Here is a 23,149-nt window from a genome sequence, read left to right as displayed (position 1 = left end):
ATCATGCATGCACTCGAAATCCAAGTATTATAATGATTGAATTAGAGAGACTTCTTTCATATGAATCGAAGATTGTAACCCAAAACAGATCCAGCTAAGCACTGACCTTATTAAATCAAAAGCATTAAGTCTATTTGCAACTTTGAAAGAAAGGGCTATCAACGATGAAAAAGAAGAAGAATTCCACGCTAGAGCTGGGTGGTTTGAGTTCCAAAAAGAGAAATAGCCAGCATAATGTTCTAATCACAGGTGAAGCCGCAAGTGCAGATATGGAGGTGACTGCAAATTATCCAGAGATTTTGAAGAAAATTGTGGAAGAAGGGAGTTATTATGACCAATAAATATTTCATGTCGATGAAACTGGCCTTTTTTTTTAAGCGAATGCCTTCCAAGACTTTTCTGGCCAAATCAGAGAAATCTCAGTCAGGTTATAAAGTTATTATTATTATTATTATTATTATTATTATTATTATTATTATTATTAAACAAGACCTCATGGAGTCAAAGATTCATCTAGGAGGTCCTTTTATCTCACACACATCTCATCATACCGGGTCTTAAACACATTCAAACTCCCTGCAGACACCACACTCTCAGGCAAGGCATTCCAATCATTCACAACTCTGCACGAAAAAAACCTGCCTCTCACTCCCCTACTCACACCCTCTTTATACAGTTTCCAGGGATGACCTCTGGTTCTCCCCTGATCTCCCACTATTCGCTGTAGATCTTCTCCACCATTGATCCTATAGCAACCCCTTACCAACTTGTAGGTCTCTATCATATCTCCCCTCTTCCTTCTCTCCACTAGTCTCTGCAAATTACATCTTTTCAATCTTTTCTCATACTCGACATTCCAGAGGTCAGAAACTACCTTAGTCAGTCGCCTTTGGACCCTTTCCAACATCTCTTCATCCTTCTGAAAACCAGGTGACCAAATCTGGGCACAATAGTCCATGTGTGGCCTAATCAAAGCCTTATACAATGGAACAAGAATCTCCCTACTTCTACATGTCAGTGTCCTCCTCATCATTCCCAGAAGTCTTTGTGTTGTCTTCACAATTTTGGCGATGTGACCCCTAAATTTTAGATCCTTATCCACTATCACTCCCAGATCTCTTATTTCCTCTACTTCCAACAATATATTTTCACCAAGCTTAAATTCTGCATCCCATCTTTGTTTTCCAAATTTTAAAACCTTACATTTTGCAACATTGAACTCACATCCCCATTTGCTTGCCCAATCACTCAATTTATTCAAGTCTTCTTGCAAGGCCACAACATCTTCACTACTCTTTATGGTTCGTCCCAACTTTGCATCATCTGCAAACAACTGAATATCTCCATCCAAATCTTCGCCAATATCATTAATATCATCTTGCATTAATATCAAGTTGCAAAGTCAAATGAAATTACTGCTAGCAATATGCAAGATTTTGGAAGCAGATTCTTCCACGTGCAAATAGAGGCTCTTTAGAGGCTTTTCAAATGAATCTAAGTGAATTAAATCTCATTCTGAGAAATTGAGTGATTCCAACCTGCTAAATTTAGATGCACAACGGGGCTGATCCTGAAGAATATGGAGAAATTTAATCACTGACAAGCCCAAAGAGATTTCAGAAACAATTTGAAAAGATTTTTCGTACAATCAAAGTTTTTAAGCAGCAATGTTTAGAGGCTGACCCTGATGAAGAGAGAAGCAGTAAAATTTGCAGAAGAGTAGAAAAGGCAATAGGGCCATACCATCAGATGTATAAAAAAAAGAAACAGAATGCCTGCCAAACTACGTTAGCTGAATTCATTGTCAAGAAGTAGAATACAAAATTTATATTTTGAATATTTTTTTTGTATTTCAGCTTCATGGTTTTCCTTTAACTAGGCCCTGAGATATATCTTTAAAAAAAAAAAAAATTAAGGGTTAAATAAGAAATTTGAGGAACGAATTATACTTTTTCCCATAGGTTATTATTATTATTATTATTACATGACACCTCCAGGGAGTCCAAAGACTCATCAAGGGAGGGCACAACTCTACAATTCTCTGTCTCCACCAACTACAATGAATTGTAACTACCATCATCATCTACACCAGGGGTGTTCAACCCGTCGATCGCGGAGCGATTTATGGTCGCTCTCTTGTGTATTCCTCCTTACTTACAAATTGAATTAAAACTGAAAACATATTTTATTTATCATTATTTTGTATAATTTTTAATTCGCTTTAAGTGTATTGCTATTGTTTATTTATTTTTCGTTAAAATTGTCAAATCAGTAATTTTCTTATAAGTCCGGGTAAATGAATTAATTTGGATCAGTGGAAGTCAAACAGCGAGCCGAGTGAATATGATTATAAGCAAGGTGTAAAAACTCGATTGTAGCTTAAATATAAAATATTCCAAAGCACATTACATTGATTTTTTACTTAGATTAAGTCCCATGTGAATATTGTAAAAAAAATAAACTTTGTTTCTCTCGGTATAGATTGTATTAGAAGTTTTTGTAAATAACTCTTTTGAAGCTCTGTATATACTGCTTTAATAAGAATATGTTAGAATGTTAAAAACAAATGTAATCTTTTTGTCGCCGAAGCTGTACATGCCGGCATTAGAAAGATTGTTATTGAAGCGTGTATGTATGAGAAAGGCTTGCAGGCTCTAAGTGTAAACATCTCCGAAGTCAGTCAGAAAGATTTCAAACAACTTACCGATGGCCGGCAACTTACAATCAGAAGAAAGCGGAGGAGAACCAAATTCGTGCCGAACTTGAAACTTAAGATAAAAGACTCATACCGATTCTTTGGGGATTGACAAACTTCATGCGAGGACTCAGAGGAGGCCTAATTAAAAAGGGACTGAAGCAAGCAGAAGGGCTCCCTGTTCCAGAATTGCTGTCAGAGAGGAGGCCGCCCGGTCCAGAGTCGCCATCAGAGAGACTGCCCAGATCCACGTTGCTTGGGAGAGGAGCTTCACGCTTCCAGAAAGGAGCTTCTCGGTTCTAGATGTCGCTAGAGAGAGACTACTTCTAGGCCGCAGACAAGGTTTCAAATTGCTGAAAGGAAGAGTTTCAATTGCCAAAGAAAAGTTTCCAGGCCACGTTAATGTCAGACATTCACCAGCGTGTTGCGTTTTCATTACAATTTGATGAATCAAACGACTTCACTGATATTACTCAGTTAATGGTATTTATTCGCATGGTATTTCAAGATTATTCAAGTAAAGAAGAACTTTTGAAAAATATACCATTATTGGGAAGGACTAGGGAAGAAGACATTTTTTTGGCATTTGATGAATTTGTGAAACAACACAAAATTCTGCTTTTTAAACTTGTGTCTATTACTACTGATGGTGCTCCTGCAATGATAGGTAATAAATCAGGCTTCATTTCATTATGTAAAACCGATGACAAATATCCAGATTTTTTAATGTACCACTGTATTATTCACCAACAAGTATTGTGTAGTAAAAGATTAAACACAAAAGATGCTTTGGATATTATATTTAAAATTGTTCGAGGAAATTCATGTAAATTCTGTTCGAGGAAAAGCCCTGCAACGGCGGCTATTTAAATTACAGGCAGATGATGATAGGGAACTTCTATTGTACAATAATGTTCGCTGGCTCAGCAGAAGTCAATTTTTAGAAAGATTTCTTGTATTAATTAACGATATAAAAAAGGAGATATTTATTCACAATTGAGTGATAAAAGATAGTTGTTACACTTATCATTTTTAGTAGATTTCTGTAGGAAATTAAGCAATTTAAATTTAGAGTTACTAGGTAGAGATAAAAATTTAATTGACATGTTAAGTTCAATAAAAACTTTCCAACAATACTTACTTTTATTAAAGAAAAATATAAATGACCGCGAATTTAGACATCTCCCATGTTTATTAAATTTTTTGAACAACATCAAGAAATGCTTCACTATGATTTAAAAGAATTTATTTGTGAGATAGAATTAGTTGAGGAAGAAATAAATTCAAGATTTAAAATTTTAATAAAACTGAAATGATTGTATCTTTTATCAATAATCCATTTCAAGAAAACTTGAACATCACAGAAATTTCAAATAAAATTAGTGGGCTGTTTGATATAAACCAAGTTGAAGTAGAACTTGAGATAATAAACATTCAGAATAGTTTACATTTAAAATCAATAAACAATGAAGTCATTTTGAAGTATGCACATGAAAAATTCCCAATATTAACTGATATTGCGTGAAAAATTCTGTCGTGTTTCGGATCGACATACTTGTCAGAATCCGCTTTTTCAAATATGAGCGTCGTAAAAAATCAATTAAGAACCAAATTACAAATGTTCATTTGGATGATTGTCTGCAATTGGCCACTTCTTCATATCAACTTGACTGAAAATATCGCGAGGTCCAAACAATGCCAAATTTCACATTAACTTTTTTTTTTCTTTTAATCAACCAGCATTTCCTGGTTGATTAAAAGAAATCAACTGAATTTGTAATCAATCTATTGTTTTTTTCTAACTTTGGTTTTCCAAAATAGAGAAATAAATATTTTATTCCAATATATTTTTTTTTCAATAGTTTTTTTTTGTTGTATTGAAATAATTAAAAGCGATAAATAAATTTTTAAATACACAAATAAAGTTTTTAGTTGTGTATTTTTTTTAGTTGTTTATTTGTGTGTAATCAGATATCAGGTTGGGGGAACGTGATCTATATAAGAGAGTAGATCGCCAAATGACTTTTTATAGAAAAGTAGCTCGCATAGTAAAAAAGGTTGAACACCACTGATCTACACCAACGGCATCTACCGCCACCACTAGTATTTTCACAGACAATCATAAACATTCATGGTGGGATTTGAACCCGTAGCCTTTTGGCTGGAGAGCAGATACGCTAACCACTCTACCAACCAGGCCAGCAAAAGTACTGTCAGGAGTGGGATATTATATTCGATTGGTGCATTTTCGATTAATGCACCTGTTTTAAAGAATGCATTAGGCGTATTAATTGAGGGATTGCTATATATATTTACATCCCAAATTGCATAACCTTATATTTATTTATTTAAATCATCTAAGATCTCTACATCACCTTTATTAATTATTGTCCTCCCTAGTTTTACATAATCAGCAAACAACTACTCCCTCTAAAATCATTCCATATATCATTAATATAGAAATTAAACAGTAGTGGCCCTAATGCAAAACACTCAGAAACTATTAATCATTCTCATTCTCCTGTATTCTATCCACCATATATTACTCCATATACTATCAAACACCGTACACTGTATACTACTCTGTGGTGTTTGTCAGTCATTCCCCTATCTATGTCCATTTGTTCCAATTTATAATAGAATAAATATAATAGAAGCTTCCAAAAGTATTTTAACTGAACTTAGCACAAGAATAGATCTCGTGTAGTATGGTGATTAATGTCAAGTTTATTTTTATACATTTGACATTATCCTTCTTTCAGAATGGCCCAAATTTCCCAAAATAAGGAAATCTGAGCCATTTTTAAAGAAGGAAGGAAGAATTCTTCATCATTAAATTTTAGTTTTTAGTTCTCTATGAAAATTTTCACATTTTTTTTCCCTACTGAATACTGATGTGAATTTTTCTGTTTATTATTTATTTTTTATCTTTTTATGCAGACAGTTAAAGCTTTTCTCCCAGATATGATATCAGCAAATCATGGCCATATCGTAACTATTTCAAGTTTGGCAGGGCTTGCAGGATCTGTTCGTCTTACAGACTATTGTGCTAGTAAATTTGCAGTTGTAGGATTTCACGAATCATTAACTTTTGAACTTCAAGCAGAAGGACATACAGGAATACACACCACTCTTGTTTGCCCTTTTTTCATTAATACTGGTATGTTCCATGGAGTACAGACAAAGTAAGTAAAATTTCATAGAACAATACATAATGAGTTAATTTGTAAATTAAAGTTGATAAAGGATTGATAATAGACTGGTTGTTTGGATAGGATAATGGCTGGCTAGCTGATATACTCATGTTTCTACCATTCTCACATCCTTACGGTACCATAGTCACTTCACCCAAAGACAAGGATGACTTATTGGTGTCACTCTTCTCTTCCAATACCTGCACTGATGACTAGATCATCAATTTGCCATGAATTGCTCACTCCATGATATTCATAGTTTTCTGCTAGAAATAAATCTGAAGAATCCTTAATTACTTGAATACAAACAACATCTGGTCCTTATGGTATCCCACCTACTGTGTTAAAAGCTTGTGTCCCCAGAACTAACACATATCTATTTTTCCTCTTCAATCTATATTATTCAACTGGCAAACACCTTACACCATGAAAAGTGGCCCACATCCAGTCCATTCCAAAGAAAGGTGATAAGTCAACCAACAAACTACTGTCCACTTTCTCTCACTTCTGTTCTCTCAAAAACTATTGAGAAAGTCATCAACAGCCAACTCTGCACCTCTTGGAGATGTACCAACTAATCAGTGACCAGCAATATACATACCATTCATGATCCACAGTTGATCTTCTAGCCTTCACTACCTATCTCTGAACTCAAACTACAGATAAACTCATGTGGTCACTCTTGAGATTTCAAAGGCATCTGATCAGCAGTTTGATTTGGTTGCTCACTATAAGTCATGATGGATGGTTTTCTCTCCTCTGATTTTCCCCACCAATGCTGGAGTACTCCAGGATTCTGTGCTATCACTCTTTCTCTTCCTCCTGTCTATAAATGACTTGCTGTCATAGACTTCAAATCTTATCCATAGCTTCACAGATGACAGCGTACTCCATTCTTCCTTTTCATTTGACAAACCCTGTTGTGTGCAATTGTTAGAACTCTAAATTCCCCATGACCGATGCCCTAAATTCAGATCTTGTAGCTATATTTCATTGAGATAAGGACAACCTTGTAGATTTTCAATGCCACCAAAACTCGGTCCTCTCTCAGTTGATGCTACAGATTAGCCACACCAAAATCACTTATCCCCTATGCTGGCTGTACATTTTTATTACATTAAAAATTCTTCCTTTTTTAATTATTTTATCAAAAACTTAAGTGTAAATAATTCTGATAATGTGGTCAGTTTTAACATTATTAACTTCTCTCCTTCACCCAGCAGCATCTCCTTGATTGACACTTTATCACTTATAAGAAACTTTTTCACCCAACTTCACAGATCTCTTCACATCTCAATCCATGTTGCTTACTTTTACTTGGAATAACAAAATATACAGGCAGATAGAAGTACTACTATATATAAGGATGAGGGTAAGAAGAAAGGAGGAATCTGTTTGCTTTTTTTTTTTTAAGCAGCTGAAGGTTGTATTCTGTGGGGAAAAGTTGGAGAGAAATGCAGAACAGAAGTGTATGGAACGAAAGAGGAGACAGAGAAGTTGGTCTGCTCTCACTTTCCCTAGCTATTTTCTGTCAGAAAGTTTTGAAAAACATATTCTCGACACAACTCCACTTAAGTCTTTTATCTGGTTAACAGTGTACCCTATGTGCATGCATCCGTTGCACATGCGCACACACAAGCCGATACATTCACAGACTTACCTATCATTTCCCTTCTAACAATATGGTATAGTAAAAACTCTGATATAAGTCTTAAGTCTCTGTTCCAATCATCATCAATCCCAGGTATCCCTCCCAGCTCTGAACTAAACCATATATGCCACCTCTTATTTAATGGCTACAATTCCATCAGAATTAACCAAATAACTTCTCTTCTTCCATCAATCCATGACCCTTTCTACACAAAGATTACAGTAGTGCTATCACTATTCCCAATATGTCTGAAAACATATCCAGAACTTTAAGAAAATACCATGACTATACTATTTCAAATCCCATTTCTTGAAACTGGCTACCTTAACCTAAACTGATGATTGTTAACATGTCCATAACATGTTAACAATCATCAGGTTGTGAACAGGCTAACTTGCAGAAACAGAAATACATCCATTGACATAACTATGGACAATCTGTTCTAGAAAACCATGTCATCGATACTGGCAACCCACAGAATCAAATGGAAGAAAACCATGCTTCATCATGGCAAATTTCTGATCTAATTTAAATAAATATGACTTTGAGAACATTCCGAAGATATGGAAAATGTAATTCTAGGAATGGGAGAGCTGGGCTGTTGTAACTCCCTAAGCAACTAAGGCAATGCCCTGGGGTGGTAAGTTTTGAGGGTGGCAAAGTTGAAACTCTTTAAAATTAATAAATTGATATATTTTATTTCTTATTTTAAACATTCAGATTGTTTAATAAAGCAATCATTATAATATAGATACTTGTGAACATTTGGATAGATGTTTATTTATTTGTCTGCAATCATTTATGACAATATACAGGTATCCTTTGCTTAATGCGGTTTTGATTAACGCAGCAAAATTAATTGCAACAATCCCTTTATATACATAGCAAGAGTTTTAATTAATGTGCCTTTAAATTTACCAAAATTTCACCAAATACGACACATTGCTACAAGTAGCAATGATGCTTTTTTTCTGGCGGTACGCAATGGTACACAGTACCGGCACCTTTTTTCTTAAGTTTTAAATTTGCGATTTATTGACAGCAAAATGTATTATAAATATTCTGGTAGGTGGTACTGTGTTCATGAATTGAATTTTCAGTTTTGATTACTCATAAGTTGGTACCCTGCTTTCCTGTTTCATAGGTTGGTATGTAACTGGAAACAGGAAGTTATGTTCACTTCCGATTGCTTCCAGTATCGATTTATCAGTTCTATATTCACTCTTCAACAGGCAGGTGTTCTCGTGAGTTTTGAATTAATCTAAGTTAAATCAGTGCATTCATTTACTCATTTCAAAATGAGTAAAACAAGTAGTTACTTTACCAATGAGAAAAAAGGAAAACTGAAGAAGCAGAAATTGTTGAATCTACTTGTGATCCTGTAAAACCGAAAACTAGCACCTAAAATACACTTGGTGAAGAGGATCACGAAACCAAGACGAAGATCCATGTGGTCAAAGGAAGCAGCTTCTGATAATGATTGACCGAATGCTGAACATTTTTAGAGAAAAATTCTTCTGCGAGAGAAACGAGTGGCTGTATGTCAAGAATAAAATGTTTGGCTGCAAAGCGTGTTGTGATGTCTGAAGTCTTGTCATCGATAAACAAATAGGAACGAAAATTTCAGTGAAGGGTCAAATGGTAAAATCAGTCATTTTGGAGAATCTCACAAATAGTTAATGTCATTAAGAAAAAAGATTTACGATCATAAGGAGAGTGCAGCGCACAAAGCATGCCAACAAAGCGAAGCGACGAGGGTATATCGGAGGATATGTTAAACGTGTGGAAGTTGCTGTAATAACATCTTCATGGTGAGTATCGGCACCTTTTTTTCCAGAAAAAAAGCACTGGCTACAACCCATGGATATGGGCGTCATTGCAACTTTCAAAGCCCCATTTTGTTAAACAGACATTCTCAAAGGAAACATGAGGAAATGCGATTACACGAGAATTTTGGAAAAATTTTAATATTAAACACGCAGTTGAAAACATTCATGACTCGTGGGGCAAATGTCTTCTAGCTGTATGAAAGCTGTTTGGAAAATCCTTTGGCCAGAATGCACTAATGACAGGTGGTTTTCAAAATCCTGTAAACCAGCGCTTCCCAAACTGTGGGCCGCGGCCCCCTTGAGGGCCATAGGTTTTGTTGAGGGGAGCCGTGAAATAATGAAAACAGATTGAAAATCTTTTAAGACTAAGTAGATTATTTTTATCTTAATAGAAAGATATTTAATTTTTATTATTTATTATTTCTTTTTTGTTATTTTTTATATTTTAATGGGAAAAAAATCACACATTGGTGCGTGTTCACAAATTTCGCTTCCTGCGTATTTCGGCGCTTAATAAATATTAGTAAATATATGCTTATTTGTATAAGTTTCATTTCAAAGCAGAAATCTAAGAATTGCAGTTTCAAATATTTCACTCACCTGATATTGACTTTTTGTGTAGCAGTATTGAAACACATCCATCACATTAAATCGTTATTAAACTTCTTTTATGTTTTTAATTCTTTCTTTATTACTAATCGTTTTACGTTTCATGTGCTTGTACTGCAAATGTACAATAACAATATATCTATCTATATGAGATAATGTGCCATGTCAAATGTGTATGTAAGATGCTAAAAATGTAATATTTGCATTTGATTTTTGCAATATTCGCTGTGTATGTTTTGTATTGAATATAAATACAATAAATATTATAATAATATATGTCTATATTATCAAGGGGGGGCCGTGAAATGTTGAAATTTTTCAAAAGGGGGCCTTGACATCCAGAAGTTTGGGAAGCACTGCTGTAAACGACATGGTTGAAGAAATCATTGCAGTTGGTGAAGATCATGGTTTTGATGATGTTGCTGTAGAAGATATTAAAGAATTATTCAAATTCAAAAGATTTTAGTGATAACAATCTTCTTGAAATTGAACAACAACATGCATATGAAGACAACAAACAAATGGAATGTGAAGATGAGGTTCCAAAGGAGATAACAATCACAGAACTGGATGGAATATTTCACAGTTTAGAATTGCTTAAACAGCAAGTAATGGATATGGAGCCGAGGTCTAGGGAGTCATTTTGCTTGTTATCGTAGAATTTATGCTGATAGGAAAAAAACTAAAACTGTTCAAACGACTCTTGATAACTTTTTTTTGATAAAAAATTGCAGTAACTAATGTACACGTAGACACAAGCATTTATTAAACGTTTACTTTGCATTCATTTTTTATCTTTCTTAAAAGAGCCATCCAAAACGAATTATTAATACAGTAATCAATCATGAACGAATTGTAATTTTTATCATTGATTATTATATTTGATTAATGCGATTTTGATATACAGGGTAACATCGAGGGATAATTAATCGCATTAATCCTGTATTCAGACAGTTTTTGCAAGTGGTTACTAACAATTGACTGCATACATAATCAATGAGTAACATGGTATTTATTTATTTATGTATGATATTACCTTCTCTGGTCCATCACAACTAAAAGTATCAACAGCAAAATAATAATAAATTCAATAAAATCAACAATACAAATTAATTAACAATACAACATATTCATTTAATAACAGCTTTTAAGAGGTTTACATGTGAATTTGATTATTAATACTAACACCATTAGACATGATGAACTTACTATACATGTAAATTACGTAAAGAAAATATAAAACATTTAATAAAGAACACATCACATGACAAGTATCTTATCACACACAGAAAGGAAAATTATTATTATTATTTTAATTATTATTTGACACCTCCAGTGAGTTCTAAGACTCATTGAGAGAGGACACCTACTCTACATCTCTCCGTCTCCACCACTCAACCTCGTCCACAAACCGCCTCATCTATGCCAATGCCATCTACTGTCCACCATCACACTATTATTTTCACAGACAATCACAAACATCCATGCCCATGGTGGGATCGAACCAGCAGCCTTTTGGCTGGAGAGCGGACAAGCTAACCACTCGGCCAACCAGGCCGACAATTACATGAAGCAAGAATGGAATGATAACAGACGTTATAAAGTGCTATCTTTCTAGAGCGCTTTGACTAGTGACATACTATTAGGAACCTGTAAGAACAGTGTTACTAGGTTTATTGCATCCTATGCAAATTCTAAGCTATATGCCTTTTTATTTAGTGTGACAATTTTGATAACTGGTAAAATATCCTGTCACTGGTACCCATTTCAACATCCCCAGTGCCATAGCATACAGTTTCTTTCACAAGAGCTTATGAAACTGTAAACATAGTCATTAGAGCAGCAATAAATAAACCATGAGCAAAGCACGGCATGGTCACTAAGATTCAAAAGTAAAGAGACAGTTTAAAAAGAACATTTTAGTAAATTAAATTTAAAATAAAATTATACTATTTGCATAAAACTTCATTAGAGTGCATATACATAATAAATTTAGTTTAATCCTTTATCCAAGTGTGAGCAAACAAAGTTTGTGCCTGAAAGTATCTTCAGGACTGGGTTAAGGTGGTACAACACCAGGGCAACTCGTTGCAAAGGTGGAGCAAGCTACCAACTCTCCTATCTCAGTATCTCCTATAATGCAAAACACATCTCCTTGCGGATATGTCTAATGTTATGCATTAAGGGAAGGGCCACTACGGCTCCCACTGAAGAGACCTCAATAAAGGTCGAAACTAGTCTGGGTAGTGGCCCTTCCCTTAATGCATAACATTAGACATATCCGCAAGGAGATGTGTTTTGCATTATAGGAGATACTGAGATAGGAGAGTTGGTAGCTTGCTCCACCTTTGCAACGAGTTGCCCTGGTGTTGTACCACCTTAACCCAGTCCTGAAGATACTTTCAGGCGCAAACTTTGTTTGCTCACACTTGGATAAAGGATTAAACTAAATTTATTATACTCTAACCAAGTGAAAAATAAACTTTCAAAAACGAGTGCATATACAGTTAACACTTTCTTTGTGTAAAGTCAATATGAAATGTGTATGTGTAAAAAAAGAATGAATAACTAAATTATGAATACATGTATTCAACCTAAAAGTACATGTGTATGTGTGTGTGTATATATATATATATATATAAACACTTGGAATGTAATACACCCGATATAACAGTGGTTGAAAAAAGTGAAAACAAGGGTGTTCAGTTTATTGAAATATCAGTTCCAGGAGATAGTCGGATTGTTGACAAAGAAAATGAAAAAAATTACAAAATATCGCGATTTTTATTATTATTATTATTATTATTCAGGCCTCCAAGGAGTCAAAAGACTCATCGAGGGAGGTCCTTTCTAAGACATAAAGTCTGTCAAGACTCATCGAGGGGAGGTCCCCCCCCTGAGAAACACAAAGTTTATCATACTACTCCTTAAACCCACTGACTGTTCTCGCTCCCACCACTCCATCAGGCAATGCATTCCACGGCTCAACCACCCTCCACACAAAGAAACCACTCCTTACCCTCTTGCTCACAGTTTCCTTTCGTAACTTCCAGGGATGGCCTCTTGTCATCACTCCTTCCCGCTGATCAACCAAGCAAAAGAACTCCCCAGTGTCAACCCTGTAACCACCTCTCAACAGTTTAAAAGTCTCAATCATATCACCTCTCCTTCTTCTATCCACCAAACTCTGCAGTCCACATTCTCTCAGCCGATCCTCATAACTATCCTTGTACAGTCCTGAAACCATCTTTGTCATCCGTCTTTGTATCCTTTCTACAGTTAATTTATCCCCTTCAAATCCTGGGGACCAAATCTGAGAACAATAGTCCAAGTGTGGTCTGATCAGAGACTTATACAACGGAATGATAACCCTCTTATCTCTGCAGGTCAGTGTCCTTCTCATAATAGCAGCAATCCTCTGTGTTACCTTCACCACCTTTGCAATATGTCCCCTAAACTTCAGGTTTCTATCAATCATCAACCCCAGATCTCTTGTCTCCCCTACTTCCTCCAGTATAACTCCTCCCATAGAGTATACAGCATCCCATCGATGTTTCCCAAACCTCAAGACCTTACATTTTGCTGCATTAAACTGACATCCCCATTCATTTGCCCATCTATCTAGCTTATTTAAATCCTCTTGCAGGGCTACCACATCTGCACTATTACTAATAATCTTTCCAAGCTTCGCATCATCCGCAAACAACTGAATATCCCCCTGCAATCCACTGGCTATGTCATTGATATAAAGGTTAAACAATATAGGTCCTAGTACTGAGCCCTATGGGACCCCACTTGTAACCCTCTGCCTCCTGGAAACTGCTCCACCATACACAACTCTCTGATACCTATCAGACAGCCAATCCTGAATCCAGTTGACCAATCTGACATCCAGACCCATGTGCTGCAACTTAAATATCAGCTTATCATGTGGCACCCTGTCAAATGCCTTCGCCAAGTCTAAGAAAATTGCAGTATATGCCTTTCCCTCATCTAATGCTCTTGTAACTTTATTATAAAAGGCTAGCATATTGCTAAAACAAGAGCGTCCTTTCACAAATCCATGTTGATTCTCACAGATAACATTACCCTCATCTTCCCAATGCTGTACATGGTCCCTCACTACTTTCTCCAAGATCTTAACAACTACTGATGACACACAGACTGGCCTATAATTAGACACTTCCAGTCTGTTACCACCCTTATGCAATAGCACTATCTTACCTTCCTTCCATTCCCTGGGCACCTTTGCCAAAGCCAGACTTTCATTGAAAAGCCACGTTAAAGGTATTGTCAATTCCCTAGCACATTCTCTCAAAACTCGTGGCGAAATACCATCCAGTCCCACAGCTTTACTGACATGTTACCAGTCTGTTACCAGTCGATTTGCAAATCGAAGTTGAACGAATCTGGCAAAAGAAAACGAAAGTTGTTCCCATAATAATAGGTGCTTTAGGTGCCATCCCTAAAACATTGAAAAAAACATCTAGAAGCACTCGATTGGGATGGATTAAAAATTGGGCAGCTGCAAAAGGCCGCTTTGTTCGGTACAGCTTTCATTTTCAGAAAGTATTTCCAGAACTCATAGGCCCTTGGATAGGGCTCGAATTAGTGGAAATATAACCAGCCTTTTCTTAAGACTGAGGAAGCAAATCAAGCTTTGATGAATATATATATATAAACCTGGTTTTTTACTCCGTTTCCCAAGTAAGCAAACAGAACAATTCAGTCAAGTTTGCGCCTGCAAGTGTTGCAAGTCTAGCTGACCCTGAACGTAGTGCAAGTCAAGGCAACTCGTGGTAAAGGTAGAATAAGCTCTGATCACTATTCTTAATATTTACCCTTAATGCAAAGCACATCTCCTTGAGGAGATGTATGATGCTATATATTAAAGGCAAGGGGCCACTACCCAGACTGGTTTCGACCTTTATTGAGGTCTTGTCAGTAGGAGCCAGGCTAAGAAATACTAAGTTTTAAGTAATACAGAGCTTATAAATTGTATAAAGAGGGTTGGAAGTTTTTTCCCACTTGGTTAGATTATAAATTATATATATGTATTTTAATCCTTTATCCAAGTGTAAGGAACAAAGTTTGCACCTGAAGTATCTTCAGGACTGGGAGCAACTCGTAGCAAAGGTGGACAAGGCTTCACATCACTTGCCTTAGTATCCCATAATGCAAAGCACATCTCCTTGCAGACATGATTAATGCTATGCATTATGGGAAGGGTCACCATCCAGACTGGTTTCGACCTTTATTGAGGTATTTTCAGTGGGAGCCAGTCTCAGAGGTGATACCAAGGTTGAAGCAATGCAGAAGTCATGTTTACCTATATGAGTTGCCAAAAGGTGTCACACCTTATTATTAAATTATTCTGGATTAGAGAAAGATGTTGGAAGTTTTTTCCCACTTGGTTAGACTATAAATTATATATTTAGTTTAATCCTTTATCCAAGTGTAATAATGCATGTCCACAAGGAGATGTGCTTTTGCATTATGGGATACCAAGGCAAGTGATGTGAAGCTTTGTCCACCTTTGCTACGACTTGCCCCCAGTCCTGAGGATACTTCAGGCGCAAACTTTGTTTGCTTACACTTGGATAAAGGATTAAACTAAATATATAATTTATAGTCTAACCAAGTGGAAAAAAATTTCCAACATCTTTCTCTAATCCAGAGTAATTTAATAATAAGGTGTGACACCTTTTGGCAACTCGTACAGGTAAACATGACTTCTGCATTGCTTCAACCTTGGTATCACTTCTGGGTCTGGCTCCTACTGAAGAGACCTCAATAAAGATCGAAACCGGTCTGGGTAGTGACCCTTCCCATAATGCATAGCATTATACATGTCTGCAAGGAGATGTTTTGCATTATGGGATACTAAGGCACGTGATGTGAAGCTTTGTCCACCTTTGCTAGGAGTTTCCCCCAGTCCTGAAGATACTTCAGGTGCAAACTTTGTTTGCTTACACTTGGATAAAGGATTAAACTAAATATATAATTTATTGTATAAAGAGGGTGTAAGTAGGGGAGAGAAGCAGGTTTTTTACATGCAGAATTGTGAATGATTGGAATGCCTTGCCTGATAGTGTGGTGTCTGCAGAGGATTTGAGTGTGTTTAAAACACGGTATGATGAGCTGGGTAGATAAAAGGACCTCCCAGATGAGTCTTTGACTCCATAGTGTCTTGGATAATAATAATTATTTTATGATGGATTATTAAAAAACAGCCACTTCAGCTAAATGAACTTATTTTTCCCTTTGACGAATGTTTTCAAAAATTTTCTGATGCTTTTTACAAACACACTTTGAAAAACAGAGGTAGTTGATTGGACTTGGCTGATTTATTCTATAAAAAATGATAGTGTATACTGTTAAGTACTTTTGGAATTTCTTTAAAAATGGTTATAGAAATTGGAAAAATCTTTCCAATACATTGCAATGCCATGAAAAATGTCAGTCGCACATATCTAATTTTTTAATGTGACAAAAAATTAAAACTCATTTAAAATTACAACTAACCTTTTATTGCATTTCTCACATACTATAATGCTTTATAAATGATAATACTTTTTATTGTTTAATTTAACACTCCATAAATCTTTAACATTTTTGGATGCATACCAAACAATTGTTGCATCATATCCACTGTGAAAAGTCCAGGGAAAAACTTGATCTCCGAGTTGAGACCTTCCATGTTGTTGGTGTATGCTTCTTTACTGTCACTGATGTCATTTTTGTCATCCTTGAGTTTTAGCAATTGATCTACTTATTATAACAAAGTAACAAATGCATTGTACAAGGCAGATGCATATTCAGTGATATATTTAGATTTTGCAAAGGCTTTTGATAAATTGTCACATGACAGATTGGTAATTAAGTTGGAACTTAATTAGTCTAACTAAGTTCCAACTTAATTACCAATTAAGTTGGAAGGTTGTCTAATTATCTATTAGACAGCCAATTTTCTGGGATATTGCTTTCACTTATGAATGGAGAGGAGGCGATATCCCAGAAAAGGAAAGTCACTAGTAGTATGATCCAAAGATCTGTTTTGGGAAGTTGTTGTTTAATCTGTGTTAATGATACTGGGCAAGGACTAAGTGGGGATGTGCAGTTGTTTGAAGATGATGCAAAGTTGGGAAGAACTATGAAGTTCTTCCTTTAAGAAGGCTTGAATAGACTGATTGAATGGGTAAGTGAGGGGAGCTTTTAGTTTAATGGAAAACTTGGAAGAGAAGAAAATGAGAAGTGGAAGTGAGTTGAGAGACTATGTAGCAGAGCATATGAGAGGAAGGATAATACATCTGTTATCTCAATATTATGTTAAAGAGTTGAGATGAATAATGATAGCAAATGACCTAATGGCAAGAATGATCAGATGAGTAGTTTGGAACGAACATTTAGAGCACATTTGAATAAGTGTAGATAGCAGGCATTTGGAGAGAGAGATTGTTATGTGAGCAAGTGTATGTGCAGAATCAAGGGGAAACTAGAGTTTTGGAAAATGGCAAGGATAATCTTATATGACCATGGTAGTGTAATAGATGGTTATAACATACCATGTAGTGGAATGGAGATTGAGGAGAGCAATAATAGATATAGGATTAATAAGAATACTAAGTGCATTGCTTTTTCAATATATGAATGTGAGAAGCATTAGAAATAAGGGAAATGAATTTTGATCTAGATGTATTCAGTATTTTTGAAGATTACTGATGTTAGTGAAATGTGATTGATTGAAAATATCATCACAAGATTAGAGGTTAAAAGGTATAGTACATTTTGGGAGGGTAGAAGGGAAAAAAGGATGAGGGAACACTACTTATAATAAAAGAGTTGTGCCTAATTCAGAGTGAGAACTAGAACAAAATGGAGAGTGTGGTGTATGAGATGGAAAGAAGAAAGTATTTAGTGATGAATGAGATGTTTAGGAATTAGTTTACGGAGAGAAAAGAAGTTAATTATTACAGGAGAATTCAACTATGGTAGCATGGATGGGTAAGAAGAATCACTTTCTGGTAATAAGTAAATTGAATTCTCAAGGGATAATTAACTTATTCAGCATATGATAAAGGGTCTGGAAAGATAAAGATTGGGTCACAGCATGAGATGTTATTTCCACCTTCCACTTGGTGAGAGCAATCATATGGTCTTTCCTTGAGGAGAGGGATGAGCAGGCATGTGGGGATCCCATGAAGAAAAAGATTTATATAGAATTACAAGCTTTTATCACAGACTTAGGAGCTATATTGTGGATGAAAAAAATATAATAGCAATGACAAATTGTACACATGGAGTGAGAAATTAATAGGTTTAAAGTCAAGTGATGATGAAAGAATACCAACAGGAGTACAGATTCAAACTCTGCTATATGCTGATCAGTAATCAGCATTATAGCACAGACTAATTATGTTGACAAAGGACCATTAGGTAGCCATCAGAAGGAGAAATTATTATGGTAGAATGGCCTTGCTGGTCTAATAACTGTTGCATATGACATATTAGAACTGTTTAATGATCACTTTATCAAGATATATCATTCTGATGAAACAGGTTTTATTCCTAGAGAGATGGCAAGGGATGAGGGATTGTAGTTTGCAAGTGAATGCGATGAATACATTTAAATTGAATAGTCTAGATGTCAGTAAGATGGTAGAATGAAATTTTGTCATTGTCCTTGTTGTATAATGAAAGTCATGCAACTGAAAGACTCCCTAGGAAGTGAAAAAGAAGTAAAAAAAAAAAAAACACCTTTTGCATAAAGGTTGTGCCAAAATAGAAGCATCAAACAGTAAACCAGTTTTCTTCAGTGGCAGTTAAGTTTGTATACAGGTTAAGTGTGCAATTCTTTATAGAGGCCAGCATGATTTGTTAAAGAGTAGCCTTTAGTAATCTGACACGTTTTATAATAAAGCAGCATTTTATATATCCTGATCCTAATCCTGTGGCCTCCTCTCTTTGAGACGGTTGCAACTGATTACTAGGGAGATATAAAGCAAGGTGGTTTCCTGTTACCTTCCTTGCCATAAGTATTTATGACTGTAGCCATGTGTGTGTGTGTGTGTGTTCATGGGACCAGTTTGCCTGTTTTGAGGGATGAAAAACCTGAGTTACCAGGAGAAAAAAAATCCTCATTTATATAAGACCGATTAACTCACCTTTAGTCAAAAGAGACAAGATAAAGGTTACTCACTTCATGGACGGGAATCAAACCCAGGTCTTTCTGACCAAAGGGGTTCGTCTATACTGACTGAGCTATGGAGGCTCATTTTTATATATATATTTTATTTTATATATATATATATATATATATTTTATTATTTAAAAAAAAAAAAAATAGATTTAATGATAACTTATAAAGTTTAATGAGAATAATACAACTAGTTTTGGCTTATAACAGCCTTCATTAGGTATTCATTAAAGGAAGAGAATAGTAATAAACATTGAAGTATCTAAAAAACTGGGAATTACAGGTAAAAATTGCAATGCATAATTGAAACAAAAAACGTTGTATTTATTTTTTAAGTTGTTCTAACTGGTGCGCTATTGTGTGTGTGTGCGTGCGTGCGCGCGCTCTCGTGAACACCAATATTGAATAACTGCAGTATGGCTATCTGGGATGTTATAACTTAAATTGGTGTTTAAGTGTTCAGGATTCAGGATTGTAGAATCCAGGGAAATCAGGATGATTTCCCTGGATTCTACAATTTTTCTTTCGAACTCATCACCACAGCGAAAAATATTTTCTGATTTATCGTTAGGATTGGTTGAAAAAAGAACATGACTGGACAACGCAGTTGCATGTGATCTTTTATAGGAGATGTCTCTCTTATGCTCTTCTATACGTTGTTCAATAGATTTGTTGGTTTGTCCAAAATATGGGATATTGCAATTGTACCATAATTTATATATATACCTGGAAAATTTAGGTTGTGATGAATAGGTTTTGGATGGCTGATAAGAGAACAGATTTTTGGAAGTGTGGTGAAGAACATTCTGATGTATTTCTTAGCCAATTTATTAGAGACTGTGCTAATGCATGGGATGGAGATGCTACCTTTAAAATTATTATTAGTTTCTGTGGTGCACTGCCTAGGAGGATCCAGAAGAAATTTCTTAATCGTTTTTTTCGGAGTATCCATTTTATTTAAAGATAAGAGAGAGGTGATTTATTTATTTTTGGAGTTCATCTGGTTCATTCAAAAGAGAGCGTGCTCTGTGTCCTAAGGTAGATATAGTTCCAAACTTCTGTGGTGGGAAATGATGAGAATGACCATGTAGATATCTATTGGTATGAGTAGGTTTCCTGTATATAGAGATTTTTAATCTTTCAGAGCATCGAGTAATCATTACATTCAGGAATGGTAAGGAGTTATTTTGTTCTAAATCAGCAGTAAATTTTATATTAGGATGTTGGTTGTTAAGATGATGAAGAAAATCTATGAGAAATGTGCATCTGTGACTCCATATAATGAAAATATCATCAACATAACGTTTCCAAAGTTTTGGTTTAAATCAGAAGGAAGATATAGCTTTCGTTTCAAAATCTTCTAGGAAAATGTTAGCTAGAACAGGGGACAATGGGTTGCCCATTGCCAGGCCTTGTTTTTGTTGGTAAATGGAGTCCCGATATCTAAAGTAACCAGAATGAATGCAATATTTTAATAAAGCAATCATTTTTTTGGATAATTTTTCCTTTAGTAATGTAAGTACTTCGTCTGTAGGAACATTAGTAAATAAAGAGATAATGTCAAAACTTGCTATAATGTCATTTTCATTAATGGAAATATCTTTGATATGAGAAACAAAATCTATGGTGTTTTTGATGAATGATGAGGATTTATTGGAGAAACATTTGAGGTGCTTTGCTAGATATTTTGAAAGATTGTAAGCAGGTGAATCAATTCCTTCCACGATTGGGCGAAGAGGGGTGTTTTCCTTATGTATCTTAGGAACTCCATAGATATGTGATATAAGAGGATGTAGAGAGTGTAAAGAAAGGCGAACATTATGAGGAAGTTCACTCGTAGTCTTTAACAAGTTGTTTGTAAGGTTTTGTAATTCTCTTGTAGGATCTTCCTGAAGAATTGAATAAGTCATCACAGCAAAATTGAAGCATTTTGCTGTGATAATCTTCAGAGTTGAGGACGACCATGGAATTGACTTTATCTGCAGGTAAAATAACAACGTTATAAAAATACAAAAAGCAAGTTCGCTCATTCCTAATCATTTAGCAAAACTTCTCCGTATTGAAACGATTTTCATTATCAATAATGCTAAACCTCCAACAGATAATATTTCTCCTGCTGAAAGACAAGCCCTAAAAAAACTTAAAAAGAATAATAACATTGTTATTTTACCTGCAGTTAAAGGCAATTCCACGGTCATCCTCAACTATGAAGATTATTATAGCAACAAAATGCTTCAATTACTTGAAGACAGCATGACTTATTCAATTCTTCAGGAAGATCCTACAAGAGAATTACAAAACCGTACAAACAACTTGTTAAAGACTATGAGTGAACTTCCTCATAATGTTCTCCTTTCTTTACGCTCTCTACATCATCTTATACCACGCATCAATGGAGTTCCTAAGATACATAAGAAAAACACCCCTCTTCGCCCAATCGTGGAAGGAATTGATTCACCTACATACAATCTCCAAAGTCACTCCATTTGCTGGGATAAATCAGAAAATATTTTTCGCTGTGGTGATGAGTTCGAAAGAAAAATTGTAGAATCCAGGGAAATCATCCTGATTTCCCTGGATTCTACAATCCTGAATCCTGAACACTTAAACAGCAATTTAAGTTTTAACATCCCAGATAGCCATACTGCAGTTATTCAATATTGGTGTTCATAAGAGCCTGCATGCACACACGCAATGAACAATAGTGCGCAAGTTAGAACAACTTAAAAAATATAATGTTTTTTGTTTCAATTATGTATTGCAATTTTTACCTGTAATTCCCAGGTTTTTAGAGACTTCAATGTTTATTACTATTCTCTTCCTTTAATGAATACCTGATGAAGGCTGTTATAAGCTGAAACTAGTTGTATATTCTCATTAAACTTTATAAGTTATCTCAGTTTAAATCATTAAATCCATTTTTTAAAATGTGTCATCACAACAACCGAAAAAGAAGTCTATGATTACATATATATATATATTATTATTATTATGTGACACCTCCAGGGTGTCCAAAGACTTGTCGAGGGAGAGTATGCCAACAGCATCAAATTATTGACCCCTTCCAACTACTAACCACGCTCAAACTTGCTTAACTTTTTGCGTGAGCCATTAGTAGCAGAGGCTCTACCAATCAACCAACCTTTGCTGGCAATTTCTTATATATATATATATATTATATATATACACACACACATAGTATATGAATATTAATATAGTTTAAATGACTATAACACCGAGATAAGAATAAGGTTTAATCATGAGACACTACTAGTTTCGTTGAAAAAATCAACTTCTTCAGGTATCAAACACAAAGAATTATATAATAAATAACAGAAACATTATAAAATAACAACAACAGATCTAATATAAAAAACTGTAGTACACTTTAAAAAAAGGAAAACGTGCTGAAGTTAACTACGTGCGTGAGCTATCGCGAGAGCGCCAATACTGAACAGTAAAAATGTGCGCATCACATAAATTGTAGCTGAGGCTGTTATTCATATGGGTTGAATCGAGGGATATTTCTTTAGATTCAAGTATCCTTCTCTCGAGTTCATCATAACAAGTATGTATGTATATTGGATGTTTGAGACCAGTCTATGAGGTGTTGGCGGCCTTCATCGGTGGTTATAGAGAATAGAACGTGGCTTGAGAGAGCGCGTTCTCGTGTCCTATTGTAGGATATGTCTCTTTTGTGTTCTTCAGTACGTAAAAGGACAGATTTAGCAATCTGACCGTAGTATGGTTTGCCACATTCACAAATGATCTTGTAAACTCCTGGATACTGAAGAGGAAGGTGTTTTACTTTAGGTCTACTAGTATGGAGCAAAGTTTAGGAAGCGTAGTGAAATATGTTTTAATGTTGAACTTAAGAATTTTTGCCAGTTTGGGAGAGAGGGAGCTGATGTGTGGCAGAAGAAGAATCTTCAATAGTAGGTAAACGACGGTGAGAGATAAATTTTTTAATGTTCT

The 23,149-nt window shown here is 35.3% G+C and overlaps 1 protein-coding gene across 3 annotated transcripts in view; it reads left to right on the top strand.

The window, feature by feature from the left end:
• Positions 1-23,149, top strand: part of LOC150092619 (epidermal retinol dehydrogenase 2-like) — a 152,492-nt gene that overhangs the window by 19,496 nt on the left and 109,847 nt on the right. For all 3 annotated transcript variants that reach the window (XM_090414575.1, XM_090414576.1, XM_090414574.1), the window contains exon 2: positions 5,636-5,880. In XM_090414575.1, coding sequence (XP_090270701.1) covers positions 5,636-5,880 — 245 coding nt within the window. The remainder of the gene's footprint in view (positions 1-5,635; positions 5,881-23,149) is intronic.

This window comes from Typopeltis vanoorti, chromosome 25 (assembly GCF_054136105.1).
Source record: "Typopeltis vanoorti isolate ZY-2024b chromosome 25, IOZ_Tvanoo_1.0, whole genome shotgun sequence".
Classification (NCBI taxonomy): domain Eukaryota; kingdom Metazoa; phylum Arthropoda; class Arachnida; order Uropygi; family Thelyphonidae; genus Typopeltis; species Typopeltis vanoorti.
This window is presented reverse-complemented; position numbering and strand designations above follow the sequence as displayed.